Raw genomic sequence first — 13,124 nt, forward strand, 5'->3', positions numbered from 1 at the left:
AAATCTAGGGAAAGTTTCCTAGATTACTCTTTTACTGATCTGAAAGTAGATGTATGGTGTGAGGACGAACTAGTCCAACACTATGATAGCCTTACATACCTAGAAGAACAAGATTCTTGAAGAATCTTGAAGAATCTTTAAGAATCTTGAAGAATCTTGAAGAAGAACTTGATTAGCAGCTTTGAAACCCTAGCTTGAAGGTAAACAATCAAGAAGACCTTTCTTGAGATTCTCGAGTTAGTTTCTTAAAATCTCTATAGCCAAAAATTATGATTTTCATGAGTGAAGATGAAAATCTTATTGTTTTGAGCTTTTTATTAGTCAAGAAATTCGTTGATGGTTTTCTTGGAGGTAAAAAGACAAAAACCGATTATTTTCAATATTTTCCCGTCGGCTAATTCGTAACAGCACTGTATAGGTTACTAAAATAGTCATAACTTTTTACTCAGATATTGGATTGACGTGAAATTGGTGGGGTTGGAAAGTAGATTCAATTACCTTTAATTGGATAAGTTATGGCTCACGTAACTCTTAATATTCTAAGAGATATGGTCATTTAAAGTTGACCTAAGCAGAATCTTATTTCAAAACTTAATAAACTTCAAGAACACTTATTAAGAACTCATCAAGAACTTAAATCCACAAATTTCAAGAACGAAATTACGCTGAATAAATCATGATTGGCGTGTGGGTGAAAGAACCCAATACTATGAAAGCTTACATACCTCTTAGGGATTAAACCCATGGCGAAAATCCGCAACAAGATGCAAGAATCTCGACGAACGCTTTCATCCTTTCTCTTTTCTCCTCTTTTCTCTTCTTCTTTTCTCTTCTTGAATTCTCAACTAAAACCCTACGTGTATTTTAGGATTATAAAACTGAACCTAATAGGATTAGACCCTTAAAATATTACTAAAAACGAATTAAATCTGGTTGGGTAAGGAAAAGACCAAAATACCCCTCTTTATTTTCGGCTAACTTTCCTTAACTGGACAGCCTATTTTCAAAAGGTCATATCTCACTCATCTGACCTCGAAACTTAGCAAACTCAGCGGTGTTGGAAAGATAATTCAAAGATCTCTCCTACGATATCTGGTAGTACACCTAAGTCATCCTGAGCTATAAGTTATGGTCGTTTGAAGTCAACCCAAAACTCATACTTAGCTTAACTTGTAAAATTTCAGATTTAATTCTTTTTGGAACTCAAGGTGCTACATCTAGTGACCTTAACACTTAAGAATTTTTTTTTAATTCCTTGCAAAAATCTCACTCACTACGAAGAAAGGTTCGGATCTTAGTTCAAAAAATTTCTGAAGTGTTACATTGGAGACAAACAAGATTATCTCTTGATAATGGAACTACATTAAATCTTTCACCGAGACTTGTTGGTACAGTTGGGAGAAAACTAATTCAAATCAATTTTAATCGAATAAAAGAAATTCCTCTTTATTGTCGAACAAATATTCGATCTTTAGCATGTGCGGTCAACCTGTCAACATCAACTCTTTTTCGACGTATCAAAGAAGGTGCTATAAGGGCGCACACAAATGCTATAAAGCCTCATCTGACAGAGAATAATAAAAAGGGAAGGGTTCAATTTTGTTTATCAATGCTTGATTCGGATACTCTTCATTCGAATCCAAAATTTTCAGATATGTTCAATTATGTTCACATAGATGAAAAATGATTTCTTCTATCTAAGAAATGTGAACGGTACTATCTCCTTCCAGAAGAACTAGAGTCTAATCCATATAGATCATGTAAAAGTAAGAACTTCATCACCAAAGTTATGTTCATGGCTGTTGTTGCACGTCCTAGATTTGATCAAAATGGAGTTTAATTGTTCTCGGGAAAAATAGGGATCTTTCCTTTTATGGTCAAGGAGGCAGCCAAGCGTTATAGCAAAAATCGAGCTGCAGGAACTTTGGAAAGAAAACTTATTTTATCTGTGACGAAAGATATCACAAGGGATTGCTTGATCGAAAAAATTCTTCAGGCAATTAGATTAAAATGGCCAATTTCAGAGTCAAATACTCTTATTTTCATCCAACAAGATAACGCAAGACCTCATATTGATATAAATGATATGGAATTTAACGAAGCTGCTCGAGAAGGTGGATTTGATATCAGACTTTGCTTTCAGCCTCCTAATAGCCCGAATTTAAATGTTTTAGATCTTGGATTCTTTAGAGCCATTCAATCTCTTCAATATCAAAAGGCTCATTTAACCATTGATGAGTTGATAAATGCAGTTGAAACATCTTTTAACGAAATGAAATGGGAGCGACTCAATCACGTGTTTCTAACTTTGCAAGCTTGCATGATTGAAGTGATGAAAGCTAAAGGAGGGAACAACTATAAAGTGCCACACATGATGAAAGAAAGATTAGAACGAGAAGGAAATCTTCCGATTCAACTTTCTTGTGATATTGACATTGTCAATGAAGCTAATGCTCTGCTTCAAGTGTGATATGAAATATATGTATGTCAATCCTAATAGGAGTTGGTGCGGCCTCTTTTTTGGTATAAGATCATATATGTAGATGATCTTTTTTTTGTATAAGCTCCTACATGGCTGGCCTTTTTTATCTTATTTTATGTAAATTTCTACATCTAAAATTAATGTAATTTTATCTCTCAATTGAAGAGATTAATGTACACAAAGAAATTATTCATATTATGAGTGTTTTTAAATTTGATGGTCTCAACTAAGCCTTTTGATAATTCAATAGTGATATGCACTTGAATATTCCTATGATGGTGTTAATAAGAAAATTTCTTTGTTGAAACATTATGAATTGGTACTATCCTAAGTATTGCACTAGAAAAAAAATGAAAAAGACAAAAAATTAGGAAAGAATAAAATAGAAAGAAGAAGTTAAAAGTGGCAAAGTTAACAATTTAATTGGTTGTACTTTTAAATGATTACCGTATTTTCCATCCAATAAAAAATATTAATCTGACATGTTTTTATATCACTGGGTCCATGCTTAGTGAATTTTTAAATTGATGGTAAGGGTATTATTGGAATCATAAAATTTAGGTGTTGCCATAAAAGGAAATGAGTCATTTATTTTGAAACAGACTAAAAAGGAAAGGAGGTCAATCTTTTTGAAACGGAGGGAGTATAAGTTTAGGAACATTCGAAAATCGTCTCAAAATATATTTAGTTTTACTTAAATATTTGGTTAATTAGTTTAGTTATATAATAATTTATATTTTTGAGATAAGTAGTTTATAATTAAATCGATTATTATATTTCGTTAAGATTGATAAGCTCATAAATTAATTATATTAATTCATCTTATTTTAATTATTAGCCGAACTTGCCCCAATTAACTAAGTTTGGCCATACTTGTAATTTAAATTGGCTAATTTTGCAACTCATTTGACCAAGTCCTAAATTACAAATCTAATCCCTTCCTTACAAATTATTTCAACCCTTTCAGGCCAACTTTGGGACTTAATTTCAGCAAAATAGTTGATCCAACAATACAATATCAATACTAAATACTAAAAGAACCCAGTATATTCCTCTAGCCCTTTTTCCATTTTCTTCAGCCCAATTCCATTACTTCCCGACCCGGCCCACTTTTTTTTTCTTCAAGAACTCAGATGCTCAAGATGCTAACAGCTTCCAAGCCTCACGATTCCAACAGTAAAGCATCGCCTTCAACGTCTCCAAACGACGTCGATTTTTCCGTCAAAACACACGGAGCAGCGAGGGACAGAGATAGAGCACTTCAAATTTTGTCGTCTCCCTCCCGTCCCTGTCCGCATTAACATCGCAGCAGCGAGGGACAGAGATAGAGCACTTCAAATTTTGTCGTCTCCTTCCCGTCCCTGTCCGCATTAGTAGCGCAGTAGCAGGCAACAGGCACGCGATTTCTCCCCTTTCCTCTTCCGAAATGGGTTGAAATCGCAAGAAAAAAGGTGTCTCGCCCAAATCGTGAAAGTTTTGAAGAGTTTCGAATTTTGAATTGGCCCTCTTCTTATCGATTTCTGTCCGTTTTCCCCCCATGGGAGAACCCTAAAAAATCCCTTATATATTCCCTCTTACTCACTACTGAAAGGGGAGGGGATTTTAGTTGTTGAAAAAAAAATACATATATATAAATATAAGAATACATATATAAAATCAGTAGCCATATTCAGGCCAGAATCGACAAGAGATTTGCTTTTGTGCTCGCTGCTTGCAAAGCTCGTTGGAATCTAGTCGTGGTATTGAAGCTGTCGTTCCCCTGCTCGTCTAGTCTCGATTCTGCTGCACTCTAAAAGGTAACATATATCCCTGCTCATTGTCATTCGTCTCCCAATGTGTTGCTTGTTTGATTTCGACGGTAAAATGTAGATTCGTAAGTTCCATAGAGCTCGTAGTAACCTGCTTGGATCGTCTTACTTGCATAATCAATTTGGTCTTCATATACTCTTCAGTATCTTCTTTTTTTCTCTGTTTTTTTCGCTTAAGTCATAGTGAGTTCGAAACCTTGCTTCTGTAGATGTACAAATCTCATGTTCAACACCTCGTATCTCTTCTTTAAGTGATTTGGGTTAAAACTTGACTAGTGATTTCTGACGGATTAAAGAATGGGTTCTCATTTGCTTGCATATTTGAGCATCTACTATTGGGATTCTCTTCACTTTGTTTTGGTCCCATTTTTTATGTGAGCCGGCATCTCTGTTTCCTATATTGTGAGATTGCCCAATGAACTAAGTGATTAGGGATATAGTTAATGTATCTTCTTTATCACTAAGTTAAAAGGGCAAGATTCAGCTTCTTTCTTAAGTCGTTTTTAGATTTTTATAACATGTCGTTTCTTGGTGCTGACAATTTCGAGTTCACTTGGAATATGGGTGTCCTGTTTGAGCAGTATGTTTGCTTTAGTTTGTTCTTTTCCTAAACTGAAATAAAATTGAGAAGTATGTCCATTAATTATTAGGATACGCTGTCACTTCTTTGTTTTTTTTTTCTTTCACGTCTCTCCCTCCTCATCTCGTTTGTTCTTTTCCTTAGTTTGTATGTAGTCATAGCTGAAAACTTGAGCATTCTGTCTTTTATTTACTGTTGTCCAGATCTGCTTAATTTCATGAAGATTAATTTTACTTCGAATCATATTTCATTGTATGATTTTTAAAGTCTCCCTCCTGTGTCAAGACTTGAGTTCTCTAATTTATTCCTAAAAGTTTAAGTGTTTTCTCATATTAGCGGATAATGTTTGAGTTTCAATTTTTCTTTGTGTGCTATATCGTGGCCAGAAGCAGTAATTTAATTAGCTTAACAACTTATTTCTTTTTTTTTAGTAAAACGTTTAAGTTATACTTTTCCTCAATTTGTCGAACAAGAATTCCCTTTTTTTACAGCAACATTGCAATATATTTTTTTTATATATTTTTATTTATTTACTTTTCTTTTAATCCTTTCTTGCTTTGTTCCAAGTTTCTATTGGTGTGAAATTGGTTTGTTCTCTTCTTTGATATGAGTCCCGTAAAGCATGCCAACATGATTTATTTGTTTGTGTCAATTTTTTATTTATGATTCTATGTCTTATTTCCTTGGCTAACACAACTATTTTATGTGTATGTGAATCTACCTTGAGTCCTCACGAACTTCTCCATCCCTCTTTGCATTTCGATTGAGGCCGGAAAGGCCCAAATTTGCTTTTTTTTACTCGAGTCAACTTCGGTATCGGATCAGCAAATCGGCGAACAGGTTATAGACAGATGAGGGCTGGAAATTAAATTTTTCAGGTTCCGAAAAGCCGAAAAACAGGCTGCGTACCTGTTGTTACAGCAGTGTACACTGATATGCATGGCAAAAAAATACCAAATACGGGATTAAAAATGAAATGCAAGTTGCAGGGGGTTAATATAGACTGTATACACTCGGTATACAATTCGATATACACGAAAATGGATCAAAATATGGCATGTATACATCGATATACCTTTGCTGTATACAGGTGTTTGGGAGCGAAAATGGGCCCAAAAAGGTCCAAAAAAATGGCCCGACAACAGAATTTTGATCGAATGGGCCCAAAATCATGTCGGAAATTTTTTTAGAATAGGACAGGTTCAACAAACTCGAGGAATTTGGGCCGTTCAATACTTTCTCCCTTGCTCTTATTTATTTTATTGTACTTGACTAACATTTGATTATTTTATGATTTAACTTAGTTAAATTCCCGAAGATAGCCATTTCACTCTTTTTTTTATGTATTCAATTTAAAATGTTTATATTTTTGTTCTTAGCTTTATTTTTTATTATTCGTCTCGTCACTTAAACTATCCCCCTTTAGAAAATTTCCCTTTAGTTCATTCACCCTTAAGATAAATAAAATGATAAAAATAGTAGTAGTAATAAATAAATAAGTTAAAATAAATGAGCTTTTTTACTTAATTAAAATTTCAAAAATTAGTTAAAATAAATAAGTTCTTTTATTTAGTCAAAATTTCAAATTAGTTAAAATAAGTAAGTTCTCTTATTTAGTTAAATTTTCAAAATAAGTAAAAATAAATGAATTCTTTTACTTAGCTAAAATTTCAAAATTAGTCAAAATCATTTTGGTCAAATCGCCGATCAACAGCGAGTTAGCGGGCATTTCGAGGGCCTAACACCTTCTCGGAATGTACATTGAACTCCGAACCCTTTTATTTTCAATTGATTTTATCTGTTTAAATCTTTTGAAAACCTTTAATTTTTTCTTGATTTTTTAGTAAAAATTAAGTGGCGACTCTGTCATTTTGGAAATTCGATTTCTCTTAAACCATAAGTTTAATCGATTTTTCAAAAACTCAGTCATTTTCCTTTTATATATCTTTTGAAATAAAACAGAAATGGCGACTCTGCTAGAGATTTAATTAAGTTCTAATCATAAAATTTGACTTGTTTGACTAATTGTATTAATTGCTAAATTGTTTATCTGCTCTCAACGTGTTTAAATTGATATAACTGTCATTGCATTTCATGGCATATTCTCTTCTATGTATAGTATATTAAAGGACAGTTTTGCGGAATCGCAACCGGACTTTTTTATACTCAACCCTTTTTCGGAATGATCGGCAATTTATTGATTCGTCATGCGTCCAATGGTTGTCGTGAATTCCAGCCTGAGTTGTCCACTTGGGTTCCTGGTCTCTCAAAAGCCACTCTTAGTCAACTAGCGTAGAGCGAAACCAAATCCCGACTTTTAGCGCATTTTGAACTAAGTTGACCCAACACCCAAGGCGTGTTGGGCCCATTAGAAGCCCACCTTGTGTCTGTTTGGCCCATCTTGCCAATAAAGAGACAATCATATTTATGTGTTAATTGAAGGATGTATATGTATTTTTAAAACAAATCAATTATGTAATGGGGGCGGGGGAAATTTACCTTTGTCTATTTTTTTTTTGTAGAATGAATCCAGTACATGAGCCTCTGAGAACCCGAATGGTGACCATACCTGACCCTTATCTCTAAGTTTGGTGGAAGTTCATGAACAACGGGGACAAGAGAAAAGTTCAAAGACACATAAGCAATCTCCAGTCATTGATGGAAATGGTGGCTTGGCCCGGTTTAATTGGAACAATGGTAAAGTTTTGGGACAGCGACAATATGGTATTTCGGTTCGAGGAAGTGGAAATGACGCCGACTATTGAAGAAGTCCTGGCAAGTTACGAAAGTATTGGCATGTGCAACAAAAGGAGGTTCCAACCCGATACAGATCTCCTTTTCCCAAAAACATGGGATTTTGCTGAAATTAAAGAAAAATTGTCACTCGTCAAAGCTGATTGGATGGACAAGCTGTCCGGGCCAAACATTCCGCTTCGAAAGATTTATTACCGATTCGGACGTGCAAGAGCCTATGAAAAGTTCAAAGAAGAGTTTGTCTCAGAAGAGAAATGGAAGGAGACACGTCCTCTTGCCTTTGCGATATGCCTGCTTGGGACGATGATATTTTCCCAGGGACCAAACTATACTATCCATCCGAGTGTAGTAATGGTCACTCATGCTATCTTTTATGGGCTGGGCTACGGGTCAGCAACTAGGTACTACACTTTGGCACCCATGATTATGGCCGACATTTATAGGGCTTTGGACAAGTGTCAAAGTGGAGAGCGTTTCTTTCAGGGATGCAACCTGATACTTCAGTGGTGGATGATGAGGCACTTGATTAAAGCACATAATCTAGAAGAACCAGATCCGTTGAGACGATCGGACCAGTTTGCAGGTCATGATTGGTGGATGTACCATAATCGTTGTAACAAAACTGGAGGTTTAAAATTCTGGTATCCAAGACTTCAAGGGCTAAGAGAGGAAAATGTGCAGTGGTCGATAGAAAATCTGGTGGTGACAAAGCAAATGGTAATTCGAGCGGAAAAAACCTCTTACTTGACTCATATATATTAAAATAAGTTAGTGGGACTAGTCACTTTTAATAAATAATTAGTTTAGGAAAAAACGTCGCACATCAGGTAGCTATGCCTCCTCTAAAGTGAATTATGGGGGGAATGTATACTAATTTTATTTTTATATTAAGAGGGTTAGATGAATGTTGGATATGTTTGAATCACTGGAAAGTATTAAACTTTCATATAAATGTATGGTATTATTTGAATATCATTAAAGTTACTATAATTGAAGGTATTGGGACTTATCCTTAGGCTTGAACTTTAGGAAATTGATTGTAGATTTGGGTGAGTTTTTGGGTCTAGACTAAACATACAGTAATATAAGTGTCTATAGACTCATATACTTATGAATTATACTTGATAGATTGAAAACGTTCTGAGATATTGAGGAAAGGAAAGGCATTGGAGAATTAGCTTGCTTGACTTCGGCTCTTTGGTGGAGGTAGATTATGGTTTATTTTATGTGATAGAGAGACTCTTAATAGTGATTGATAGTCATTGAATAATACTGTTAAATTTACTATGTACTTAATTGTTGTGGTTTGAATGATTCATGTGTTGTTGTGATTGGTATGTAATTCCAAGACAGCGAAATCCACAATCTTGAACTTGTTCTATTAAAATGATGCCTTGAATAAATAAGGTTTGATGAAATATTGTTAAGGAAGTGAAAAGAGATAATAAAGAATGATGAATTAACTATATTGTTGGATCGGGTGTCACGAGCCATTACAATATATTTGGATCGGGTGCCACGAGTCGGCACAATATTATTGGATCCGGTGTCATATTTCGGTACTATAACAATAAAGGAAAACATATTAAAATAATTTAATGTACTCAATATCAATGAACTCATTTCCCAAAAGAGCGTGTTGTGGAGGCTAGAGTCCTCATGTGTGCTCTTGATATTGTTGACTAATTACGTATTTGCTTCATTATTGTTGTCTCTTGTTCATGTTGTTTGTTGCTTGCCACCTGTTACGTGCTATATTTGATTTCATGTTATTACTGTATGCCTATTAATTTCTATTTTGAGTCGGCCGATGAATCGACTCAGTACATGTTGCTCTGTACTAACCCCTACTTGTATTATTCTTCATTTTCCTTTTGAGTCAGCCGACGATATCTACTCAGTACATGTTGCTCTATACTGACCCTATGATAGTGAAGTTTGCCTGTCTATGAAATTTCTTTGGGAGGGAATCAAAACTTTCATAGTAAAAATCTCACGAGCTAAAACTGAATACCTCATAATAAAAGTTTCATATTTAAAATAACACCACAATATGAAATTAATACTACTCATTATACAAAAGCAAACAATTAGTAGAGGAAGAAAATAATGCCTTTTGTGAGCAATGAATTGATTTTTTTGGGGTAAATAAACAACTTTTATTGATTAGCAATTGCAATATTATAAAGCTAAACAAGATTAGACCCCTGTTTTTCACAACCTCTATAGGCAAATGCAACATCAACGTAGTAAGATAAATTGACTTTATCTTAATGGTGTATATGAGTTTTAATAGAAACTAGCATATGAAAAATACATTGTTTCTTGCTATATACAGATCTCGTAAATAAGTTAAGAGTATATATGTGGCCTGATATACCTCATAATTTTGTAATTAAGAGTTGATTAACTTTTTGTTACAGAACCCTTTGGAGATGATGGGAGTGAAAAAATCAATTTTAAAATTCTATTTTTTTTAAAAAAAAAAAAATTTTTAAATTTATTATTTTGATACTCAAATATATTTTTTCACTCATTTTTCTTGTAAAATTTATAATAGATGCCCCAACCAAACTTTGGAGCTATACGACTCAAAATCGTGCTTTGGCAGTTTTTAATCGAATACCAAGATATTCAAAATATACAAATCAAATTCAGTTTAATATGATAAAAATAAAGCAAAAATCGTCAAAAAAAAAAATCGATTGGTCATTTGTATTTTCAGCCAACTAGAATGTATTTTTGGATTGCTAAGATCTGCACATAAAAAGGTACAAGAGGAAAAAATTCTAACAAGTAGGCTGAAAGAATATCTCAAGGCTCAAACGAAAAGATAAGCATAGAAATAATATAATAAGACACTTGAGAAATAAGAATGATTTGATAAAATACCAATCTCCTCTTTATTAGCTATACTTAACTTTCAAGAAAGACAAATTAATTTATAACAATCATATAAACTACCTATTTCTTAATGAGGCCTTCAGCAGCTTTTGACATTATTATAAGATCGAATTGTTTTCTACTTCTATCTAACATTTCAGGCGTTGTCTTGCTACCAAGTACATTCTGACAATCACTCACAAATTTGGGACACTTTGAAAGGTCATTTTCCAAGCCATTATAATCCTTCTTAGCTAATGATTGGGCAGCATCTTGGAGAACGGTTATCAACAATCCATAACTGCTGTCACAAATAGCATACAAGTCTTGGGTCTCTTTGTCTTTTGCGGCGGTTTTAGCTGCCTCTATGAAAGCACGGTTGTTATTAGCATTTTGTAATGATTGAGCAATGGCAGCTCGTGTTACTTCTTCAGGAACATATGGATGAGCTAAAATTTGTCTAAAAGTGGTTAAGCAAAACGGAGGATCTTGTACTTGTCTACATATACCTGCTATCAATGCCTTGTCTGCACTAGTGTCACATAAGGAGGTTTGAAAGTTGAAAATGTTTGCAACAAGTACTAAAGGAAGAAAATATGAAGTAAAAAAAGAAGCCATTTTAATTTCTTCAATAATTGTTACTTTGATTTTTGAAGTGGATGCAAGTGAATATACATATATATATATATATATATAGGGATGACATTGGAGCAAAATAGGAATAAACATAAAGTTTATTACCTTGTTATTTACTTCAAGTATCTATGACATATATAGAAATAATGTTATGGTATTTCCTTCTTCAGCTTCCAATCATATATAGAAATAATGTTAAATTTTGGTATATTTCTTCCCAACTAATCAAGTTATTTCCTGATATGTACATTCCCTTATTACCCATTTACCTTATGGTAGCGAAACAAATTTAGTAAAAGCATAATAATTACTAACAAAATTATTTTGAGTTCTTTTCCAAAAATATACTTTTATTTTAGGTATATCCCCTCTATACTATTTTAGTTGGATTTTATTATAAATAAATTATTGTTTTTTACTATTCATTTTAGCAAATTAAAAGATATTTTTCTCCCAATATTATCTTTATCACTTAATAGTTATATAAATTAATAATAGTCCAACTTAAATTTTCAAAACATAATTAATCCAGTCAAAGGGACACAGAATTTGGTCAAACATGTAATTCACTGGTATCATTTGATGTATAAATCTAGTCAAAGGGACACATAAAATTTGGGCTATGAACTTGAGTTCACTAGCAAACCATTTTCAAAGAGACCTTCAAGAAAATGGCTTATCAAGAGTTGAAATCTGTTTTCTTTTTCTTTTCAGAGGCAATCGTCAAAAACACATTTAATATATTTTTATCCATATTTTTAGTTTCATGTGTATGAGTTTTTTACCTAAACTATCACCATATATTTTATCAAATGACATCTCAACTTGTTCACTTTTTATACATGCATCATTGTTAGGTTGAGAAAGTGAACAACTAATATTTGAAATATGTTTCGGAAAATATTTGATAATAGTTCAATTAGAAAACTCATATAACTAAAAGGTCAACTATAAAATTCAAAAATTTAGAATATTTTAAATGTATTTTTGACGGTTTACTCTCCATTTTTATACATAATTCCTGGTAATATCATCTTTAAATGGATGGTGTGTTGCGTTAGGGTTTGGAAATATGAACAATAATTTTATATAATTGACTAGCGAATATAATTATTTTGATGGATCAGTCTAATATGTAACTTACCTCTATTATATTAAAAGTACTTATTTTAAAATTAATTTTTTTTTTCATTTGAGACCCGTTTAAATGAACCAATATGAATATCAAGAGGAGTAAATCAAATGAGTACAAACAATATGTACATATTTAGCAATATTGTTCATAAAAAATCTCTTATTTCCATTTTAGAATAAACACAATTTCCTCTTCATCATCATCATAATGGTCATTTCCATTTTCATCTTCACGATTTTCATGATCATTTAACTCATCACTAAACTAAAAAAAATTAGAAGCTAACTTGGAAATCTCTAAAACAGTATTGTTTTAAGAAAATAAAGATAGACCCGATTTAAAGTTATCTCCAATCTCCAATAAATTGCTCTTAATTTCACAAAAAAATTCAGATGAAATGGCTGAGAATATTCCTTAATGCTGGATGAATTGGAAAGGAAGATGAAGAAGTGTTGGGTCTTTGAGATGGGTTTGGGTTAGTGGATAATGAATTATGGTCTAATTAATTACATGTGGATCAATAAAAATAATGTTATATATTTAATTACAAAATTAATTTATACCACGTCAGCTTCTGGTAAAAGAAATGGTAATTTTAAGCTTAAATTTAATTTAAGAGCATTTTTTATCTAAATAGGTGAATGAAAGGGCATTTTTGATCCAATAGGTGAAAGGAGAGCATTTATTAGTCATTTATAATACGTTAAGGACATTTTTAATCCTTTTCCGATCATAAAAAGATACTAGAGAAAAAAAAAATCTAACAAGTAGGCTGAAAAAATATTTCAAAACTCAAAACGAAATGATAAGCATAGACATAATATAATAAGACACTCGAGAAATAAG

The 13,124-nt window shown here is 32.8% G+C and overlaps 2 protein-coding genes across 2 annotated transcripts; one reads left to right on the top strand and one right to left on the bottom strand.

The window, feature by feature from the left end:
• Positions 1-1,873: 1,873 nt before the first annotated feature.
• Positions 1,874-2,470, top strand: LOC125835701 (uncharacterized). Its single transcript, XM_049514807.1, has one exon. The coding sequence runs from the start codon at positions 1,874-1,876 to the stop codon at positions 2,468-2,470; it is 597 nt and encodes a 198-aa protein (XP_049370764.1).
• An 8,118-nt stretch (positions 2,471-10,588) lies between these two features.
• LOC125835702 (uncharacterized) lies at positions 10,589-11,125 on the bottom strand. Its single transcript, XM_049514809.1, has one exon. The coding sequence runs from the start codon at positions 11,123-11,125 to the stop codon at positions 10,589-10,591; it is 537 nt and encodes a 178-aa protein (XP_049370766.1).
• Between the last annotated feature and the right edge of the window lie 1,999 nt (positions 11,126-13,124).

Source organism: Solanum verrucosum, unplaced genomic scaffold (assembly GCF_900185275.1).
Source record: "Solanum verrucosum unplaced genomic scaffold, falcon-dt-bn FXZP01000128.1, whole genome shotgun sequence".
Classification (NCBI taxonomy): domain Eukaryota; kingdom Viridiplantae; phylum Streptophyta; class Magnoliopsida; order Solanales; family Solanaceae; genus Solanum; species Solanum verrucosum.